At 29.1% G+C, this 24,735-nt stretch overlaps 1 protein-coding gene and 1 non-coding gene across 2 annotated transcripts in view; one reads left to right on the forward strand and one right to left on the reverse strand.

Annotated features, from left to right (window-relative positions):
- LOC142332526 (uncharacterized) overlaps positions 1-19,235 on the reverse strand; it is a 56,879-nt gene extending 37,644 nt beyond the window's left edge. The window contains exons 1-5 of the mRNA XM_075378975.1: positions 19,102-19,235; positions 18,325-18,492; positions 16,297-16,498; positions 6,000-6,271; positions 1,194-1,409 (exon numbers count right to left, since the gene is read on the reverse strand). Coding sequence (XP_075235090.1) covers positions 1,194-1,409; positions 6,000-6,271; positions 16,297-16,498; positions 18,325-18,407 — 773 coding nt within the window. The 5' untranslated portion in view covers positions 18,408-18,492; positions 19,102-19,235. The remainder of the gene's footprint in view (positions 1-1,193; positions 1,410-5,999; positions 6,272-16,296; positions 16,499-18,324; positions 18,493-19,101) is intronic.
- A 201-nt stretch (positions 19,236-19,436) lies between these two features.
- TRNAR-UCU (transfer RNA arginine (anticodon UCU)) lies at positions 19,437-19,509 on the forward strand. Its single transcript has one exon. It is a non-coding gene; the product is annotated as a tRNA-Arg (tRNA).
- The last annotated feature ends 5,226 nt before the right edge of the window (positions 19,510-24,735 follow it).

Below are 24,735 nucleotides of genomic sequence, written 5' to 3' on the forward strand. Positions count from 1 at the left end.
AACGACAGACACAAACAAGCAATAATACAAAAAAACAATGCAATATATCCCTCACTGAAGTAATGAAACACCCCTGTTTACCGGCGGAAGGTTAAGTTAGCATTTTAAAGATGTCAGTAATTAATAATTAAGTAGAAGAAATAATAATAGTGTAAAAGAAGTAATGTATTAACTATTTATGAACAAAGTAAGAGCAAAAACAGTTGTTCAAAAAATGTTTTCTGATCAAAAAATATAAAAATAAAAATTATCTATTCACAATAGTAAAACACAAATGATTTTAATCAGCAAGAAATTGGAAAATTAATGAATATTTCATACTGTATACTGAAACTCTAAGGGTAATCATCTAAGTAGAATAAGTGCAAGTCTAAAGAAACTGGGAAAATTTGAAATCCAACAGAAATATATTCTTCAATCATTAGAAACGGAAATATTTTTAATTATATTTTTTAGATCTAAAAAAAGTTTCTTTCTTTATTTTTATTTCTATTGCGTTTAGATTTGAAATACATTTTTTAAACAATTTTTTTTGTTATTATTTTTAGATGTGAAGACAGTTTTTAAGCAAAGGTTTTTGTTGGTTTACAACAAAACTGATTTTCATCCTGTTTAAGGTGTATATATAACTTTCTGCTCAAAATAATTTTCAATAGTAGCTTCTGAATAGTGAATTATTTTGTAGTAATTTTCTGTATTTAATGTGTATACATTAATGTTATTTAGTACATTTATATTTAAATAATAATTAATATAAACTTGAATCACATTATTTATTTATTTTTTTTTTTGTATATAATTTGTTTTTATTTATAAGCTATCTTATAATGATGTGATCTATAAAAATGTACTTTTATATTCTGATAAAAATAATGAATGAACTAAATCCTTATTTAGTTCATCACAGGGACAAGCTGTGCAATGAAGATTATTACTATCTGAGAAATTGATGTAAATTGTATTTAAATATACTTTATAGAGGTTTTAGCCATAATAAAAATTAACGTAGATACTGTAAACCAACAACTTGATCAAACTCTTTTTGTTGAAAAACAAATTCCCTTTAATTAGTAGAAGAAAATTTATCAAAATATAATCATTAATTAACTATATTAATTTCATAGACATATGGAAGACCAGGTTAATTAAATTTTAGGTTAAATAAATACAAAATTAAAATCTGTAAAAGCAACCTTTTCATATATTCTTGTAAACAAGTAACCGGACAAAATTTCAAAGTTTCTAAATTTGATCCGTCTAATTCGTCTATTAATTGTGCTTTACTTTCACTTATTTTGCCTAGCCCTTTAAGATCTTTTTCACTTTTTTTCCTTTTAATATTATCAGATTGTTGTAAAACACCGCTAAATGAAACTTTGTCTCTTACATTATTTTGAAATTCTACTTTTCTGAAACAGAAAATAAAGTGTATGTTTTAAAAAATATGTATTGTGCACTTCAATAATAAACACATAATTTATAAATTAAGATTGTTTCTTACCATATTTTCTATATTTGGTCAAATGAATAATTATACAATTGATTGCATCACCAAATAAAAATAAACAGTCTCACAGAACAGCAAGATTTGAAAGGAGTATAATCACAGAAATTACTTAACTTGAACTTACTATTAACTTTTGATTTACTCAATCAAGTTTCCTTTAACATCCCTTCTAACTCATTATCCACAAAATCTCAATCAGCACCTGCATTGAACCTCTCTCAATCAATGTATCTTATGCTTCACGTTCAGCCCATTATATTAATATTACAGATATGCTGTTACTCTTCTTTTCCAGATTTTTTTTATGATTTAAAAACATATATAGGTAATTTTTTGTCTCAAGATGTAGTTCTTAAAAATTGAAATATATTAGTTATGAAAAAAACTTAATAAAAATTAATGTTAACATTTACCATAAATCACTGCAGAAAAACAACACTGGGCAGTTTCATTTGGCTAGGTTAAAGGTATTCTGTTGGCATTTTTTGCTTATAATGAGGAACATTTTTCTTATCTTCATTTTGGTAGGTTTAATGCGCTTCAAAATTCACTCCTTTACATTCTATATTAATCTATTAGCTTCAACATATACCTCATATCCTGAATCTTCTGTTTCTATTTTATACGAATGACGTGCGATAAAAACAATAAAATTTTTTTCATTCTGTGCAATATATATTTTCAACTGAGTTCATCTTTTTCCAATGCAATGGCAGCATTGTCTGTAATGTGTATATCAATATTTTCAGCCGCAATAATTACACGGTTCAAGTTTTCAGCACTTGAACAAGATACAACCTCTTCTCGCAGTATTTGAAGAATAGTATTGATATAAAATATAAAATCAATTTATTGTAAATCTTTTATTCCCACATATTCGTAAAGGTTCTTACGCTAATAATTTTTATATTCAAATAAAATAATAATCGACAATCATGACATTCATATATTTTTTCCTGATTTTTTAAAATAGTATTATAAATTTAAAAAAAATTTATATAATAAAAAATCATCTGCGTAAGTTAATATGCAAGAAAAAAGTAAAACTTTTTTGACTTGAATCCGAAAACCTCTCTATTATAAAATTGGTATACTCGCCACTCAGTTACTGGTACTGCAGTGACAATAAATATATATGCAAATAAGCTACTTGAACTACTCAAATATTTTTAAATGAAGTTTTCTCCAAAATGAGCCAAGTTGGAAGCTGCCATTTTGGATTTAAAGTAGAGACCCCCCTCCAACCATCCTGAAAAAAAGGTTTCAATAAACAATTTTATAAGCTAGTTGGCTTATAACATTATATTTTTTAGGAATAACATTTTTTTTTAACAAGGGTGGCAGTCCCTGCCCTCGTTAATCTAAAAAAAAAATTATGTTACTAAGATAATAACAAAAATTAAGTAGTTAACTTCAAATTACACAATGCCTATTTTTATAATAAAAAGATATAACATATCTATCCAACATATAATATATTAATGTAGGACGATTAAAAAATAAAATTAGAAAAAACACAGATGATATTATAATAGAATTTTGAATTTCTTGAATAAATATAATATTCTTCTAGAAAAGGTCCTGGAACTACTGACTTATCTGACAATATTTACCAAAATCTAGACAGAAGTAAACCTATAGCTGTTGTATTTTTTGATCTGGCTAAAGCCTTCAATAATGTAGGCAAAAAAGGTTTTTTTTGAAAACTTGAAAAAATTGGTATTAGAGGTTTACCTCATCAATTACTTCAAAATCATCTGCTGAATAGAAGGCAGTATGTTAAATTTAAAGGTATAAAAAGCAGCCTGCAAGATTTGAATACTGGTATTCCTCAGAAACCATTCTTAAGCCTTTATTATTTATATTAATGATATATACATTTGAACTGCAAAAACGTGACTGTAAAATTTTATCTTTTGCTGATGACAGTTTCAATATGTTACAGAAATTCTTGTTTAAAGTTTAAATTGAAAAACTTACTGAATTAAGTATGGTTAGATTGCAACAAGTTAGCTCTATATGTAAATAAGGCTGTCTGTTTGTTTAATTTTTGGTAATCATTATGACTGTGTTCCTACTGATTTTAATATTGTTATCAGCAATCAATTTGCTGATACACAAACTATATAAGTTTGTGTAACTTTCTTTGAACAAGTTTATTATAACTTATCAAAATTTTAGACGAGATTGTGAAATTTCAAATAAAATAAAATATGTAGTTTTCATATTATCCAGATTAAGCAATATTCTTGCAGTTCAAGATTTATTTATTATTATGTATGGAATTTACTACAATATTGTTAGGTATGGTGTAATTGAGGGGGGGTCAGCTAGTAAAAATTATCATAATGTGGTATTCTGCCCGTTGATAGGTCCCTGGTATCAATGTTTTCTTCATCTGTTTCTGTCCCGTCCTTTTCTTTTTGTCCTATAATTACCTTCACTACACTTTATTTATTAACTTCAGCCTCTTCCTTCTTCTTTTTTCACTTTTAACGGAACCTTCAATAATTGTATTTATTATTACCGTATTTATTATTCCTTTTCGCTTAATTATATGCCCAATCCAATTTCCTTTCCTCCCTCTGTTACTCGCCAATGTTGTTCTGTCTTCATTTATTCTTTTTAATACTTCTAACTTTACTTATACCCATATCTCAAAAGCCTTGATCCTGTCTTCTTCCTTTTTCCTTGTGTCCATGTTTCACTACCATACAAAAGTATACACCAAACATAGCACTTTACCAATCCTTCCTCATGATCAGATCCATGTTACTGCAAAGCAGGTTTTTCTTTATAGAAAAAGCTTCTTTTGCTATTGTAACTCTTGTCTTAATCTCTTCTTTACTCCTCCACTCTTCAGTTAGTACTGTCTCAAGGTATCTGTATGTCTTTACTTGTTCAATTTTTCCTTCTCCCGTTACAGCATCCATATTCCCTTTCATTCACCTTCATAACTTTTGTTTTCCTCATTTATTTTCAACCCATATTCCTTCATCCCTACTTTCAATGCTTTTATCATTCACTATAATATCTAAATGTCTTTAGCTACAATTAGCAGACTGTCAGCAAGTCTGACACAATTTATATTTCTTCCACCTAAACTCCTTTTTGCCCATCCAATATTTCTTTCAACATTTCCTTGACAGAAAAAGTGAATGAGACAAGGTTGCTGATGACAGGAATGTTGTCTCATTCCTCTCCCTAATTCTAATAAATTTGTGAGATTTGCATTTATTTTCACAGCTGCTTTTTTCTTCATATACAATTCTTTGATCAGTCTCCTATCCTTCCAATCAACTCTCTTTTCTTTCAGAATCTCAAATAAGTTTTCCCACAGTACTCTGTCAAATGCCTTTTCCGTATCTATAAAACACAAGCTCCTCTTTCTCTTTCAAAACATCTCTCCCCAATCACTTTCAGCAATTCGACAACTTCTCTTGTTCCTTTTCCTTTCCTGAATCAAATTTTACTTCCCCAGCATTCTCAATTTTTGTAATTAATGTTCTATTCATAACTCTCAACATTATTTTTGCAGCATGTGATGTTAAGTTGATAGTTCTACATTCTTCACATTTTTTTGGTTCCACTCGTTTTAGATATTGGTATCATTATTATTTTAATAAAATCCAGTATTGTAAATAGCACTGCACAGTGAAAGTGTTTCATCTATTCCTTCATCTTCTTAACACCCTACAAACAAGTCTTCTATATACTCTCCCCTTCATTTCTTTGTCTAATATTCTTCAAGAATGCTTTTACCATTTTTCTTCTCAATTTCTCTCATTTTATAAGAAGGATTTCTTCTATCCCATGTGGCATTTTTTACTTTCTTATATAACATGTCATAATTCTTTTTCTTCCTAAGTGTTCTATGTCTTTTTACATTCTTCTTTAACTACCTTTCCCTAGTTTTACATGTTTTTCTTTTTAATTAGTTATTCAATCTTCAAAAGGTTGCTCTGTTGTACACTTAACAAAAACCATTTCTTATAAAAGTTTCTTTAGAAACTTAATATTCACCCTCTCCTCAAAAAATTACTATATGTTTTCCTTTTTTTTGCTATATTTTGCTTCAAAAAAGGAGTTAGTGGGAATTTTTTGCATTAATATATTCTACACTATTAGGCCTTCAAACTACTACAAAAATATTGTTAAGAATTTCTAAAACAAATTCTTTTAAATTTACTTCCCTCGCAAGTTACTCATTGCATTAAAATGAAAAATCTTAAATTTTTTGAAAAGTCTTCAGTCAATTAAGAATTTATTTACTGCAATGATAGTAGATGCAATAACCTTGCTCTTTTAAAGAAGAATATATTTTATTTTATAAAACTGATCAGTATATTCAGAAATAATAAGATTAAACAATATTTCTTCATATTTTAAAATATAGTAACAACTCTAAAATGTTATATATATTGCACATTAATAAAATAAAATAATGTAACAAAAAATCAAACTGTAAGTAGTTATAGTTTCAGATTCAAACCTGTTAGGTGATGTTGACTGAGATTGTGGTGGTGAAAAAAATGATGAAATTGCTCTAATAATACAAAGTAACAAAGGTTCTTGTACACAATTCGGTGAGCCACTACCTTGATATAATAATATAATGTGTATAAATACTTCTGAACCGGGTGCAAAACCCAATGTTTCTAATATATCTTCTACATCTCTAGGTGTAAATTTACTTCCTTTCTTTGTTGTGTCTTTAACTGCAGATGGTGAAAATTGTGAAAACAGCTGACCAATTAGAGGGAACTAAAAAAAAAAATCACAATACAACCAATTTTTTAAACTTTTTTTTTTTAAGTATAATTCTACTTTTTGTTCAGATTATCCTATTAGTCGCTTTTAAAACTCAATAGGGTAGTTTTATAGCATATATGTGCTGAATTTTACTAACTCTTAATTAAAAGAAGAAAATCTGTAATTAAGAAAATCCAGTTATCTTAAATTTAGGAGGCAATATAATTTATTATAAAAGTTAAGAAAGAAAAAAGTTTGTTTTAACTTTGCTTGCGAATTACGCTGCAAAAAAAATCACTTATATTACATTCATTACCTTCTTATCTTGATACTGCCTATTAAACAAACAGCAGTAAATATGATTATTACAGAGATCAATAAAACTATAAGAATTATTCATAGCCCAATCAAAATATATATGAGGGTAAGTCAATTATTATCCGCAATGTAGTTATATATTTTAGTGCAGTACAAATAGGAAATGTACATGTACATCATTTTTCAACATAGTCCCCTTGCATTTCAAAGCACTTGGTCCATCGTTACAAAAGCTTCGTGATGCCCTCATAAAAAAAGATTTTCAGTTAGCTGTGAGCCAGGAATGTACCGCTTCTTTCACTGTTTCGTCCAAGGTAAATTGACAGCCCCTTAATGCCTCTTTGAGTGGACCAAACAAGTGGTAGTCAGAAGGGGCCAAGATCAGGACTATATGGGAAGAGCCAGTACTTCAAAGTTGAGTTTCTAGAACCTTTCAGCAGTGTGGGCAGCAGTATGTGTACGGGCATTTTCATGCAACAATACAACACCTTTTGACAGCAGTCCTCGGCGTTTACTTCAAATTGTAGGCTTCAGCTTGGCAGTAAGCATCTCACTGTAACACTCACTGTTTATTGTCGTGCCCCTTTCCTCATAATGTTCCAGTACTGGGCCTTGTGAGTACCAAAAAACCATAAGTATCAGTTTTCTTGCGGATGGTTAGATCTTGAACTTTTTTTTGCAGGGCGAATTCGGATGTTTCCATTCCGTATTCTACCATTTACTCTCTGGCTCTTAATGATGGATCCATGTTTCATCACCAGTGATGATTCTGTCTAAGAAGATGTACTGTTCATTACCATAGTGATTTAAATGTTTTTTAAAGTGTCCAAGCGCATCTGTTTATGCAACTGTGTGAGTTGTTTTGGGACCCATCTTTATGAAACCCAAGTCTGTTGTGGATGATTTCATAGGCAGAACCGTGACTAATTTGCAGACGATGTGCCACTTCATCAATAGTTACTTGTCTGTCTAAGAAAACCGTGTCACGTGCACGCTCAATGTTTTCCTCATTTGTGGCGGTAAACGGTCATCTGGCTCCTTCATCGTGCATAACACTTGTGCAACCATTTTTGAATTTTTCAATCCATTCATAGACACTTCATTGCTGCAACACACTGTTCCCGCACTGTACCAATAGTCTTCGATGAATTTTGGCCCCTGATATACCTTCCGACCACAAAAAACGGATCACTGAACCTTGTTCTTCTTTGGTGCAAACAGTAAGTGCAGCAGCCATGGTTAATGGCAGGGCAGCGATAATGGAACTAGCCTAATAGTATCAAACCAGTACAGACATAACAACAATTAAACCAAGCATGTATCATCTATGCAACACGACAGTACTACCAACATAAACAAAAATATAACTAAAATGTGGATTGACTTACCCTTGTAAATACAAAGGATGTAATAACTAACAAGTTCCACATTATTTCTACACATTCAAGAGAAATTTTAAAAAACTAATCAAACATCTCTTGGGAAGGAAATCGATGTTAAAAGATTAAAAAAAAAAAAATCAAGGTCAAATAGTAAAAATTTATCAGCACAAGTTCTACAAAATGAGGTGAACAACCCCAATTAAATCACATTAATAATAATCCCAGATAAATAACACAAGCCTGTTTTTTAGTTTGACAATTGATTCTAATGTATTTTTTAGCACTAAATCCGAAATAACCTGCACTTTTTCCATCATGTGAGGATTTATCGCAAATTTCAAAATTTGTAAAAAGTTGAAAAATTGCAAAAATGTGATACAACAAAATAGATATAAACGTATTTTTTTTATAATAAATTAATAGCTGCTAGCAGGTTCGTCTCTTTAAGCCTCGAATCAAGCATTCTGAATTTTCTTTGATGAGATGTAAGTCTCGATCCAAATCGTTTAGTTCAGACTGTGAATAAAGCCCTGGTGCCCGGCTATCTTAGAGTTTGTTCTCCTCGATGTTATCTTCAGTCAAATCCCTTGTGGAACCATCTATTTCAGGTAAATTTTCTGGTGAAATCAACACTGGTACGTCTGGACCATGAGGAACTAGGTGTAAAGCGGATGGCATATTTGGACAGACGATTCTTTTTTATTTTTCAAATTGAAACCATGAACACCAGTCGAATAAAAGTAACAATCATTGATGTGATTTCATGGCTCTCACCACACCATTGGAACTCTGAATGCTTTTTTTTACCCTTTGACCACAGTCTAAGTCCTTCAACACATTTGTCACAAATGTAGTGGGGTCCCCAAGTTTTGTCTTGATCTCGAAATATGTACGGTACACTTGTCAAACAAAACTTATATTTCTTTTTTGTCTTACTACCATTAACTCACTACAAATGTAACAAAAAGAATCTGCAGAATTTTTGCATCCTCTTGAAGCCACTTTGAAAATGGAAAGTTTGCTTTATGACCTGAAAATATATTTTGCACCGACAAAAACGCATTTGAGAGATCGAAAAAACTTGATTTATGCATGCTGATAGTTGAAACAGCAGTAATTGCATAATTGCAAGAGTGGCTGCCAATAAACATGTTAATCTTGTTAAGTCTTGTCACAATCTGTCGGCCAAGCTCTCCTAGCATCTCGTCATCTTCAACTCTCCCCTTACTCTTCAGACCACTCACCTGTTTAACTATAAGAATGCTAATATAAGCCAAAAAAGTGAATATATTATATTAATTTATTATAAAAAAAAAAAGTTTTATATCTATATTGTTGTATCACATTTTCACAATTTTTAAACTTTTTACAAATTTTGAAATTTGCAATTTGTGAAAACTCCTGATGTGAGGGAAAAATGAAGGTTAATTTCAGATTCAGTGCTAAAAAAACCCACAGAAATCAATTATCCAAAGTTAAAAAAACATTCCACACAACCCAAATTTTACAGGTTTGTGTAATCTATACAGATCAGTTAATAATACGTACATAAGTAGGTATTTGAATCTCTTTTTATAATTTAAAATACAAATATATGAAATAATAGCTAATTAAATACTGATACACAAATAATTCAGAAGGTGGTAATGAAGATCATTACATTTCATGATTAACAGAGCTGCAGAATATTTGAATTAGTATAATTTAAAAACAATTTATCAATTGAAAATTACATAAAGGTAAAATCATTTAAATTTTTTAATTGATCAGTTTTTTTTTTTTTTTGTCTTCAGTCATTTGACTGGTTTGATGCAGCTCTCCAAGATTCCCTATCCAGTGCTAGTCGTTCCATTTCAGTATACCCTCTACATCCTACATCCCTAACAATTTGTTTTACATGTTCCAAATGTGGCCTGCCTACACAATTTTTTCCTTCTACCTGTCCTTCCAATATCAAAGCGACTATTCCAGGATGCCTTAGTATGTGGCCTATAAGTCTCTCTTCTTTTAACTATATTTTTCCAAATGCTTCTTTCTTCATCTATTTGCCGCAATACCTCTTCATTTGTCACTTTATCCACCCATCTGATTTTTAACATTCTCCTATAGCACCACATTTCAAAAGCTTCTAATCTTTTCTTCTCAGATACTCCGATCGTCCAAGTTTCACTTCCATATAAAGCGACACTCCAAACATACACTTTCAAAAATCTTTTCCTGACATTTAAATTAATTTTTGATGTATTGAAAATTAAATTTTGGAATTGTTAGTGCAAAGTAAGCATTTTAGAGAGTGAAATGTTTTAAACATGAGAGCATACTCCCAGTTCAAGTATAGTCGAGTAGTCAATGCAATTTCAACAAAACTGAACAAATTTATCATAAAATTTAATATTTCATTTTTTTTTTATCTGCATACTTGCTTATAAAGGGATCACTGTATGTTTTTACAATCTTAATGTATTTTCATTATTCTAGTATGTACATATATTTAACTCATACTATCTCCATATGATTCAATAAGTTTAGGATTTCTTCCATATTCTACACTTATTTCTTCTGAATAACCAAAAAAACAAAACAAAAAACAACCATACAAGCAAAAATGAATTCACGCTTAGCAGACTCAATATAATATCACTAATGATTTTTTTTTTAATAAATATACAGAGGTGAGCAACAAAAAACCGAACCCATAATGTAACTGCTGCAGAATCAGTAGGTTATGTCGGAATGAAATTTTATGAATGATTTTTTTTTTGTCTTCAGTCATTTGACTGGTTTGATGCAGCTCTCCAAGATTCCCTATCTAGTGCTAGTCGTTTCATTTCAGTATACCCTCTACATCCTACATCCCTAACAATTTGTTTTACATATTCCAAACGTGGCCTGCCTACACAATTTTTCCCTTCTACCTGTCCTTCCAAAATTAAAGCGACTATTCCAGGATGCCTTAGTATGTGGCCTATAAGTCTGTCTCTTCTTTTAACTATATTTTTCCAAATGCTTCTTTCTTCATCTATTTGCCGCAATACCTCTTCATTTGTCACTTTATCCACCCATCTGATTTTTAACATTCTCCTATAGCACCACATTTCAAAAGCTTCTAACCTTTTCTTCTCAGATACTCCGATTGTCCAAGTTTCACTTCCATATAAAGCGACGCTCCAAACATACACTTTCAAAAATCTTTTCCTGATATTTAAATTAATTTTTGATGTAAACAACTTATATTTCTTACTGAAGGCTCGTTTAGCTTGTGCTATTCGGCATTTTATATCGCTCCTGCTTCGTCCATCTTTAGTAATTTTACTTCCCAAATAACAAAATTCTTCTACCTCCATAATCTTTTCTCCTCCTATTTTCACATTCAGTGGTCCATCTTTGTTATTTCTACTACATTTCATTACTTTTGTTTTGTTCTTGTTTATTTTCATGCGATAGTTCTTGCGTAGGACTTCATCTATGCCGTTCATTGTTTCTTCTAAATCCTTTTTATTCTCGGCTAGAATTACTATATCATCAGCAAATCGTAGCATCTTTATCTTTTCACCTTGTACTGTTACTCCGAATCTAAATTGTTCTTTAACATCATTAACTGCTAGTTCCATGTAAAGATTAAAAAGTAACGGAGATAGAGAACATCCTTGTCGGACTCCCTTTCTTATTATGGCTTCTTTCTTATGTTCTTCAATTGCTACTGTTGCTGTTTGGTTCCTGTACATGTTAGCAATTGTTCTTCTATCTCTGTATTTGAACCCTAATTTTTTTTAAATTCTGAACATTTTATTCCAGTCTACGTTATCGAATGCCTTTTCTAGGTCTATAAACGCCAAGTATGTCGGTTTGTTTTTCTTTAATCTTCCTTCTACTATTAATCTGAGGCCTAAAATTGCTTCCCTTGTCCCTATACTTTTCCTGAAACCAAATTGGTCTTCCCCTAACACTTCCTCCACTCTCCTCTCAATTCTTCTGTATAGAATTCTAGTTAAGATTTTTGATGCATGACTAGTTAAACTAATTGTTCTGTATTCTTCACATTTATCTGCCCCTGATTTCTTTGGTATCATTACTATAACACTTTTTTTGAAGTCTGACGGAAATTCCCCTTTTTCATAAATATATTGATCAGTTAATATAATTTATCATAAATGGCAATGAAAGCCTTATTCTAGTAAGCCAAAGTATTGTGTTAAGCAGCATGAAAACTTTTCTGTTGTCCAGTATGATAGAAGTGTATATTGTTATATTTTAAAGAATAATTTATTATTATTTTTAACATAGATTGTACATTCGTAAACAATTACATAATGAGTGCTTTAAGGCTGCTTCCAGGCAGTGGGTATCCAACTTAACCAGATATTTGTTACATTTACCCTATCGGTAATGTTTATGAGATTACTGCATTTATATTACAATTTGCGAATTTTTACATTCTGTTTCTAACAATTACATTTATGTAAACACTGATAAACATTTTCAAACATTGCTGAAGCCATTTCTCTATCAAATGGCTTTGATACCCCTCAAACATATATTTACTGATGATAAAAAACTTAACATTTTGCCCAAATTATGAGAAAGTTTAAAAGAGATCCCAATACTACTCGCTCAAAAATCAACCTGGATACTTGCATAAGAAGTAGAAGCATCTAAATTCGATATTTAACTGGCTTGTAAAGAAAAATGGTAATTGTCTCTTCCTGCTGCAGATTTTAAGCTTACCTGATAGCAAGATCTAAGATTTTATACATTAATGTAAAACAACATGAATAAAATTAAACAAAATTATAACAGAATATGGAAGGTCTACGGAATATATTATTTGAAGGCAAACGATCAAAATCTTTGCATGGTGCAAACACTATATACTGCAGACACTATATACTGGCTGCATAATCTTTGCTTAAATTAAGTTACAGGTACTTAGCAATTTCTGTTTCTTCAAAATTAAAGCCTACTCAAAAAAAAAATTTACATTATTACTTTTATTAATAATCAAAGAAGGTTAATTAATTGTGGCACTAATTCTATATTTTATATACTTTTGTTTATATTTATGAACATCCAATCTTCTCTAAAAAGACTACTTACTTATTACATATAACAACACAATACTTCAGCTTAGGAGAAAGGCCTTATTATGCTTACATCATTATTTTTACTAAATAATCATTTAAAAGATCTTTCCTAAAGAAACATATTAGCCTGTTGATAAATTTTTCAAGTAATATTAATTAAAAAATGTTTAAACCAAATTCAAACTTTCTGCATCTTGTTCAATACTAAATATGCTTATAAAATAATTTTCAATAATGCCTTCTGATATTTGAATTATTTTATAGAAATTTTTATTATTTATATATTTATTTTAACATTATCCTATCTGTTTATATTTTAAATAGATAATCTTATAATTATGTTTTTATATTTAAAATTTATCTTATGAAGATGTGATATAATGTATTATTATGTATCGATCATTATAAAAGATTTATATATCAATTTCTAATCAAAGAATTATTCTTCTGTAAACTTTGCTATTCTGCTGACTATAGCCAACAGTCTTACGTGTTTGTTTGTGCATGCACTGAACTGGAAGAGAGTGTGATTCCTAGTCATAATTTGATATCATGCATGCATGTATAGCAGAATGATATGAGGTATTCACTATGACAGTAAGTCACATCACTGTTTGCATCGACTGATTGACAGTCAAGATTGTATTCAGAATTGATTTATGTCGATAATAAGTCAATATATATGTAATAAATTAACAACTAATATAATCCACCTTACCGGCACTTTGATATGTTCTCTAGATCTTTCAGCTTACTTGGAAGCCATCATTCAGGATTTAAAATTAATGCATTAAAGTCAAAGTTTAAAAATCATAGTTAAAATTTGGCTGTCCCGGTCCTACTAGTATACTAAAGGAATATACATAACTCTGGTGGATTAAAATGAAAATCAAATGGAACCATGTTTCAAAGAGGTAATTATTAGATTAAATTATTACTTCTTTATAATTATAAATATATATATTTTTTTTTTTTTTTTTTACTACGTTAGAATTCTTTGTTAGAATCCCACCCAGTGCGGTTGTATTTTTCATTTCGTCCGGATGGACAATTAGTGTTAGTTATATTCTAGTAAGAATCCCACACAGTGCGGTCGTGTTTTCATTTCAGTCCAAGGGGACTCATAGTTTCTTGATAATGTTCAAATTCAATTATGACTAAAGTGTCATACATTCTTAAGTTTAATGTAACTATTGTAATTCAATCAAAATGTCAAGGGTGACAAGAAATTAAATATAACGATTCAAGAAAAACATAGCGTTGCTTCATTTCATCATCTGCTATCTCAACAAAAAATACAGTCCATACTAGCTCTAAATTCTACCATATCTCTTGATGGTCCTCCGGGCCGGATGATTGATTGATTCAGGAGTTACGTTAAACTCCTGATGATGGCTTCCAAGTAAACCAAAAGATCTAGAGAACGTATCAACGTGCTTGTAAGGTGGATTATATTAATTGTTAATCTATTTATTTAACATATCAGCGGTACCATGTTTGAGAAATTAATATATGTGTAATAATTATAATTCCCTCTTCATTCTCTTTTTTATCATATTATTGGCGGTAAATATTGTTGTTTGCAGCATTTGTCCTGCAGGTTAAAAAAATAAGTTTAACTCTATCTTGCTCATAGAATTATAAACTGTAACCCTCCTCAATAGTAGTTAATCATTTCTTAATCATAACGAAAAAAATTATCTCTTAAAAACAATTTTCAAACCACATATCTTTATTTTATCTTTATCAATAAAAATAAATTGATCCAAGAGTATTTCTTATTTATATTAAATTAATTTTTTTATATGATTTTTATTGTAATTGGTTTTTTTTATTACATTTATATGCAAAATATATAAATCAATGTTTGCTGTGAACAAATGTTATAAGCAAATTATTTTAAAACAACTTGTGTTTAAAACATTGGATCTTTTTCTTCCAAAGTATCTTTCAGAGCTAATTGGCAGTAAATTCTCCAGTAGCACTAATAATATTAGTGAAGCATATATTTTGAAAAAAAAAGAAACAAAGTAAAAAGTGTAACTCCACTTAAAACGTAGTGCTAATTAACTCAAAAAAAAAACCTTAAAAGTTGTTTAATATTTAATAATCTTAAAATTTTTATCATATTATTTAACCATGCTTTTCAGTGATTTCTTAATTTCGAAGCTGTTAGTTTTTTCTTATCTTTATGAGAAAGTTATTCAGATGGCATCATGTCATAATTAATTATTGTTTTACAAACACATTGAGACACTCTTTTTTGTATTTACAGAAATAAATAATTTTATTTTTGAAAATGTAGTCAAATTCTAGCTTAAATAATTACAAGTTATTACAAATTTCTCTACAATGTATCAATCTTTTATGGGGATCAAGTGTTAGTTCAGAAAGAGAAAAAAAAAATTTTTCTTTTTATCAGCAGAAATACATCGCTATCTAATTCTTAGTAAATGAATAACAATTGTATCAATTTACTCATTATTTTGCCTTTTATATTCCAATTGCTACAAATAATACTGTAACTACGAATGAGTTATATTTATACAAATATATTTATATTTATTTAAGTTATCCTATCAGAAACAACAATTTTCATTTAATTTTTTTTTTCAATTTACATGTTAAAGTTTTGTTTATTGAAATTTTGCAATTCATGCTTTTTACAATATGGCTAATAATATTTATTTCATTATTATTATTATTATTATTATTCTCAGTTCTCTTTTTACCTAACCATTCTCATTTTTTTTTTTTTACATACATAGAGTGGAGCTTGATTTCAGTCATTTATTTATAATCTGCTAGTTTCATTTTCAAATAATAGTACAAAAGGACTCTTCAATAACTTTATATGAATGTATGTAATAGTGGATATATAGATGTAATCAATAGACTACAGATTAGAAAGGTTGAAGAGAGAACCATACTATTAAAAAAAAATAATGCACTGAATGAATTCTTAAAGTAATTAAGGTATAATTTACTAAAATTTTAACAATATTTTACATTTACACTATGATTATTATAATTGATTTGAGTGTTATTTGCTGCCCTTTTTTACCACTGTCACTCTAACATTCATATTTGATGCATTTCAGAGTACTTCTTCCATTCTCAAAACTAAGATCTGAAAGTAATTTTGAGAAGTTCTCCGAAATGCATTAACTATGAATGTTAGAGTGACAATGCTCTATCAAAGAGTGACAATTAAACGTTGCTATTAAACTTAATTTTTTTAAAAATATATATTCACCTCAGATACATAAACAGATAATGTATAATGATAAGACATTTGCAATAAAAAATCAGCAACCAATATAGCTAGCGCTTGAATTTTTGGTGAAACAGGGGCCTGTTTATTTACTGTGTTCTTTGAAGAACCTCCTTGAAATGCTGTGACCATTTGCATGCGAAGATGTCCTCTTAATTCCGATATCAAGCCTTGATCTTGCAACCTAATCGTATAACAATTTGAAAATAAGTTTTAATTATTTTTTTAAGTATTACAATTTTTATAAAGAATTTTTAATATAAATAAATTATTATAACTATTTTTCTGATTCGCCTACACCTTTTTGTAAATTGTACTATTTAAATCTCATTCAATATTTATTTTTTATTCTTTTAAATTGTAATTAAAGTATAATTAACCATCTTTTTACTAGAAAATCATACATATCTTTCCTACAGCGATCAGTTACATAACACGGTACCATGTACAGTTCTGTACATATGATGTTTTAAATTGTTTACTGATGGTACACACTCTTAAATAAATATTAATTTTTTTTTTTTTTTTTACTAATCAATTGTACATTGTACTAACCTCAGTTGCCATTATCCCACGGTAATATAGCATCATTGAAGAAGGATCAATAATTCCATAAGTAAATAAAACACTTTAAGATTAAACTTAGGTTATCTACTTAAACAAAAAGCTACAAAGTCACTGCATACTTTTCTATACTTCATTATGAGCATATTTCATTGCTTAACCCACTGGGTTGGTCTAGCGGTTAAACTAATTATCGCAAATAATCTGATTTCAAAGTCAAGAGTTCTAAAGTTCAAATGCTAGTAAAGGCAGTTACTTTTATACGGGTTTTAACACTAGATTGTGCATACTGGTGTTCTTTGGCAGTTGAGTTTCAATTAGTCACATCTCAGGAATGGTCAACCTGAGATTGTAAAAGACTACACTTAACATTCATACACATCATCCTTTGAAGTAATATCTTACGGTGATCCCAGAGGCTAAACAGAAAAAGATGATAATTTGTTGCTTGGCAAATATCAAAATAATACACCCCAACCAGATGTAATCAAATTTTTACAGCATTGTAACTGCTTTATTGGTGATGATTCTTTCAAGTATTGTAAAAGTGTAGATTATTAATCTTCTGAATAGACTACATTTTTAGAAAAAAAAAATCTTAGGGAGCTAGATCTAGGTTTCTTGCTGGCCAGAAAGCAGAACAGCTTCTTTCAATCCAGCAATTAGATAACCTGCAATTGAGTATGCTTATTGAATACGTATGACAACGTTGAATATACAAATTTTAAATATTTTGAATTTTCATGAATAAGGTTTTAATCCTTCAGTGGAGTAGACGTGAATATTTGAAAACATTCAGAAATTACTTAGTGTTTATGATTATATAATATTACCTCTGGAGAATCCTGCAATTAGAAATCTTATGTTTTTCTACTTTCTCTAATTTCAAAATAAATATTTTTTTCACTCTTTTGTTTGGTTGACTGATATGGTTTTGATGGCAGTTGTTTTAAATCAATTTGTACCATCCAATTTCACCAAAATAACTGGAAAAGTGTCAAATATTTAAAAAAAAAATACTTGATAAATTTGAAAACAAGACAAATCTATTCAAAACTTCATGAAGATTGTTGTACTTATTTTTTATTTAAAGAATATTCAAACAAGGCAATGCCAATCTCCAGGGTAGAATATTATTCAGAGGTACTAGGTTTAAATCCTGCTCAGAGAGAATTTTTTCACATGCCACAAATTCACATAAAAAAACAATCAACTTATGCCCCAACCTTCTTAATTAATTAACAGATTATCTAAAAAAATTAAAGAAATAAGTTCGGAAAAGGCAACAGGAAAAACCACTGGTTTTACAACATGCTTATAGCACAACAGTATGTTATAATATTTTTATTAATTATAATTGTAACTTCATTTATTATCAATTCATTCATTTATTTGTTAATTGTATTCATTTATTATCCTAATGATATATTATTTAACAGTACTCACCAATTATATAACTTTTCCTGGAATTCATTTGCTGATAATTCTTGTTGATTTTTATCCTTTGGAGGTATATTTAACTTATCCATTTCTTAAATTTTCTTTGTCTATGTTACAAAAATTGTGTTTCAGTTGGTGTTATTATTTTTCCTGTTGTTTTTATGTACCTGCCATCTATAAAATAGTACATTATTTTCATTAACAAAAGTATGTTAGTTTCAGTATAAGGTTTGTTTATACAACATATGTTGCAATAAACTTCAAAGAAACAGAATAAATATTTCTTCCTATATATTTTTAACAATAAGTAATTAACAATATTTTTAATAGATTTGTTACTTGCTAAATAATAAAATACATTTACGACGAAACGGTTATAAGAAAACAGAACAGGTGTAAGTTAGGTCTATCGGAACTGAAGAATTGTGTTTAGAAAAACTAACCTAAGTTTTAAACCGTTACGTTACAAACAACTTTTTACTTAAGTTTAAATCAGTTGAAATTAGATTTAAAATAACTAAGTTAACATAAAAAAATTGTGACAACTGGAAAATAGAGGTTATGTTTTAAAGAATCTTTTATAATATTCCCTATTTTCATTTTCCTTTATTTTTTAAATCTACAAACGAAACGTAAACAAAATGAAAATCACGGAATGTGAACAATTTTACTACTGAAAACATACAAAGATTCTTTCAAATACAACGATATATTATAATAATCAGGTGAATGACCTCTTTCTTAGCAGAAATTAATCATATTATTATGGAACTGAATACATACGTTTGTTAAAATAAATTACTCCCGTAAAATTTTATTTGTTGTCCGTGATTTAAATTCTCCCACTTCAAATTCCGATGAGTGTTATAAACGCGTAGTGCCGCATTTTGCAGAAACAAACATTATTACATACTAACATATGATCATTAAACAATGTAAAATATATACCCTTTATTTTTAAAATAGACTGAAGAAATATAATTAGAAAATATTACCGAAAAAGCTTTGATGAAAGTTTCATATATTATTTTTAGAAATTCCATATTAAATAAAATATGGGTTCGTACCATACAATCAATAAACGTTATATACTGCATACTGAAAGTGGATTCTTCATCGTCCCTGTGGCGCAGAGGATAGCGCGTTGGACTTCTAATCCAAAGGTCGTGGGTTCGATCCCCACCAGGGATGCGCTTTTTTTTTATTGGATTCACTTGAATTTTTAAAGTAAAAAATACTAATGAGAATACTTTTAAATGTTTTTTAAATCCTTTAATATCCAATGGTGTAACAAATAATTTAAAAATTAATTCACACACAAAGTACCACTTTAATTTAAACAGAAAAAATTGGTGAAATTCTTGCAATCCTTTGTGATATCCAGGAAAAATGAACAAATATTGTTAATTTGAATTAGCATAGTTTATTTTTCTGTTATTACATAACTGGAAAATTTTTTAATATTTTGAAAAACATGTTTTATAATTAAAAAATAATTAGTACTATATCTAGTTATATAGGTTTTTGCACATTTTTGTTACTGACTCTTAGCATAATTTAAGAGTAACTTAAAAAAATCATTTTTTATTTTTTTTTTTTACCACAAAGAAATAAATATTTTATTCAAATCAATAAATTGTCCTAAATTAATGTAGAATGTATTAGGAATAAGTAAGTGTACTTCGTAGTTTAAAAATCGGAGCAGCCCCTTCATTTACCCAGAAGGACCAAATTAAAACTTGAGGAAGGTAAATCTTTTTCTGAGCATAAAAAAGTGAAAAGTGGTTAAAATCCTGTAAATTAATAGAAACAATAAATATATGAAATAATAGCGAATGAATATGTGAAGAAATTGGATAAATAAAATCGTACAAAATAAAATAAGTACATTGAAGGCATTAACTAAAATTGTTTGAATACAATACTCATTGTAAAATGTAAACATTAAACAAAGATGTTATTATTCACACTTACTTAATTGATAATATTTATTTATTTATTTGTTCATCAACTACAGGCTATTAATGGATGATAATGAATTTCATAACATTTGATAAATGTCATGTCATGTCATACTGGGACTTGAACCAAAACCTCCAGATTTATTAATCAGTTATGTAACATAACTGATTAATAAAAATCAGCATAGACTAAAAAGTTACAATTTTAAAGGTGTTTTTAATTGATAAATATTTGAGTATGTATTTAAGTACTTGTTAAAAATACATGAAGAAAATTTACATTTATTTAATTCATCCTTTTAAAAATTCAATGAAGTGATATTTTTTCAAAAAACGATCTTTTAATCTAATTTCATCTAAATTAATCATCATCATCTTAATTATTTAATTAAGATGTAATTAAATAGAAATGAATAGATTTAATTTTGTAGGAAAAAAATTACTGTTTAATATTTACAGGTTCAACAAAGATATGGCAACCCAATTTAGCATCCAGAAAACAATTTTTGACTTTTCAAAGGAACCCCATGAATATCTGAAATATTTTACATTTCAGATGTGAGTATATAGACAGGTATAAAAATATGATTTGTAATATTGATGAAATTTTAAGTTTAGAATTTTATTTAAATGTTTCAGAATGAAACAGTGTGATTTCATTTTAGTTTTTTTGTAGACAAAATTGTACTGACCATTCCAGGAGAATTTATTATCTAGCAACGCATCCAAAAAAATAATCAAAAAATAAAAATTATAATAACCTATCCATGTCTGGATAATATTAATGTATTAGAATACAGAGAATGTATTACACAGAAATATATTTTGGATGATTGCAGAAGCCATTATAAAATAAAGTTAAAGGTGAAAATAAGTAATTATCAACTTTTATAAGATCAGTTGCTTTGTAATAAATTATATTAGAACGGATCAGGAGTTCTGGTTTTACCCAAAAAGCCTCAGGTTGGGTTTTTTATACAGGTATGAAACAGATTACCTGAACATATTTATAGGCAAACCTTTCTCTTTATCAAACAGCTCAAACACCTGCATCCAAATAATTCAGAGTTTTTAAATCCTTCACATGTATCTAATACGTGTCTAGCAAAACACAGAAAAAATCACTTGTGAGGTAATATCAACATTAGGGAAAAAGAATGAATGGTAATAAGAGGATAATCTATCCAAAGTGGAAGAATAAAATGAGATAGTCAACTTCACCCTGAGCAGAACTTAGGCACTTTCTGGTCAGTTAATATCCATTCTTCTGTACACTAAATTGCTTTTGCTCCAATTACGATAAGGTTCAAGCTTCCATAAGGAAAGCCTTTCCCACATATCGTCCTTTGAGATATGTGGGATGAAGAAGTATCCAACTGAACTGAATAAATCATTTAACCATATTCTCATTGAAGAGTAGAAAAAATGAAGTTATTAGTACATTGAAAGCACTAATCAACGTAAAGTGTAGTGAAAGTAAATTCGAAAATAGAAGTGCTGAGGATGATAATTATTTGTGGAAGTGTTGTAGAAAACTAATAGATAATAGGAATACTACATAGATAACAAAACAGAGGGTAAAGATAATTAGATGATGATATCTTGGAAGAGGAAAAACAATTGGTGATGTAAAAACCAAGAAAGATTTTATAGATCAAAAAACATATTTATAGAATTTTTTTTTATCTGTGATTGATGATGAAATGTATTTAAATATTTCAAATGTTTATTATCTTAAATAGCAAATCATATCAAGTATATATTAAATACAGAATTATTAAAATTTATAGCAATTTCAGTAACTCTTATAGCAAACATCAGGGACTAGTATTGGGTTTCACCCTAAAATCAATTACTTTATTGCTAGCTGTGGTCTTTTAAACTAAGCAAACAAGAATGAAGAATCTAATTGAGAAGTGTACTCATATGTGATTTGATTTATTATGATTATTGATTTACTGCATCATTGTTGTAATGTATTAATACATTTTATAACGTTCACATGTGATCTTTTTTTTTAATATATAGAATATCAATAACAAAAATAGAATATATTTTTAAGATTAATAGGAGAAAGAAAAGCAAGATTAATAGGTGGATCAAAGCAATCAAATGGAGATGATAAAAAGAATGATACTGTATTTAGAAAAAGGGGAAACACAAATTTGTTTCTATAAATATGTTTACTAATATAATTTGACCATATTCATTTCTATTTTATGACAATGATAAAATGTTACAATATTGCTTACCATGTGTAAAAAATATAACTATTTTATTACATAAATAATTACTTTCTTTTATTAGTATTAAACATTATTACTTTTTATTACACTCTAATAAATTTTATTGTTTAATTTTATCTATGTAGATTTTATAAAAGCAGCTTATTTATTTGATTTTAATTAGTATTTAAAAAACTTTAGTGATTGTTTTTAAAGAAAAATTTAACTTTGAAGAATTACAAATTACAAAAAAATTGTATTTTTGTCATATAAATGTTTTTTTTTTATTCTTAAATTTGAATTTATTAATAAAAAAACAATAGAAATTATATTCTAACCTATTTTTTTTGTACAAAAACAATGACAGTGTGGAGTGTGCGCGTAGAGAATTTCGCCGTCATTTTAATCTGGGACGGCACGACCGTGTTCCAACAGCACATGCAATTAAACCATGGATATCTAATTTTGAGGAAACCGGTTCGGCAATGAAAAAGAAACCTCCAGGCCGTGAGCGAACCGTCCGTACAACACAGAATGTTCAAGCTTTACAAGATGCTGTCATACGAAGTCCACATCGGTCAATCCGTCGTCTTTCAGCATCTTTACAATTGCATAGTTCAAGTGTTAGAAGAATGTTAGTGAAGGACTTGCAATTTCATCCGTACAAGTTGAAGATCGTCCAGGAACTGAAACCGAACGTTGCAGTTGTGCGAGCAAAATTCTGTAATGTAATGCTTCAGAAGATAAACGATAACGATGAGTTTGTTCACGAACCGTGGATGTCAGACGAAGCGCATTTCCACCTCAGTGGGTTTGTTAACAAGCAAATTTTCAGATACTGGGCACAAGAAAATCCTACGCAGCTACACCAGCGTCCGTTGCACAGCCAGAAAGTGACCGTGTGGTGTGCTGTCATCTTACGGTGTTATAGGCCCTTATTTTTTTGAGGATGACAACGGTCTTGCGATTACAGTGATGTCGGCTCGTTACGTATCCGTCCTTGAAACCTCTGTTGTGGAATAACAAAAGAGATTTCCACCGATTCTTAACACAGCCTGGTTTCAACAAGACGGAGCAACGTCACATACTGCATGAATATCGATGGCAGCTGTACGCCGATTGTTTGGACAACGTGTCATTTCACGAAACGGTGACATTAGATGGCCTCCCAGATCGCCTGATCTCTCAGCTTGCGATTACTTTTTGCGGGGTCACCTTAAAAGCAAAGTGTTCCACAGTAGACCTGCTACAACGGAAGAACTGAAGGCAAAGATCCGAGAAGCAACTGCGGAAATTCCAGTTGAGATGTTACGTCAAACCATGAAAAATTTAACGAAGAGACTTCGTGAGTGTTTACGTAGAAGAGGTCACCTGCAAGATGTCATCTTTAAAAAAATAAACTAAAATGTATGTATCCTAAAATGGCAACATTTGTACAATTACATGAAATAAAATTCATTTTCTAAAAAAATTTTTCATTAACGTTATTTAATTTTTAAAATTTCCCGTTTCTTTGAATCACTCTGTACATATATTTAAAAATAATTTCTGTAATTTTTTTTTGCCAGTAATTACCCATTGAACGTGGCAGCCATTGAAAAATAATAAAATAATAACTGCTAATTCCATTTCATTAGAATACCATGTAGGTATTGTATTTGTACAATTGTTTTGCTATGTAGCATTACAAAGTAACTCCATTTCTTCTCTAATAGAATTTGTAGCAGTTTTAATTGAAATTCTTTCTTTCACAACAATTTTTCTATCCCATTGTTAATTGGAATTATATATACTATATAATATTTTTAGAATTGAATTGAGACAGTTGCATAGTGAAAATTCCATACAATTTTGTGCACTATGTGTAAATAGCTTGTCCATTGTTCATTAGCAGACATAAAGTGTATTTTTAGGATTTATTTTATTTTTTAAGAATTTTTTCATACAGTTTTATTTATTAAAGTTTTACTTCTTTTGGCGTGTTAGGAGAAACTGATCAAAGTGTATTTTCAGCAAGTTACGGAAGTTGCGCACGCCGATGTAACACAATGAAGATTTGCGCAGGACGAAGAGGTCAGTCAGCATGCACATGCATGTAGTGTCTAATTCAGTCAGCCGTTCAATGCAATTAAGTGATTAGCACGTGTTGTAATCATAACAGATATTGAGTTGTAATAAATATTTATTTATATACACGGATTTCCGAAGACGGATATTTTAAACTGTGAATA

This window comes from Lycorma delicatula, chromosome 11 (assembly GCF_047948215.1).
Source record: "Lycorma delicatula isolate Av1 chromosome 11, ASM4794821v1, whole genome shotgun sequence".
In the NCBI taxonomy this organism is placed as follows: Eukaryota; Metazoa; Arthropoda; class Insecta; order Hemiptera; family Fulgoridae; genus Lycorma; species Lycorma delicatula.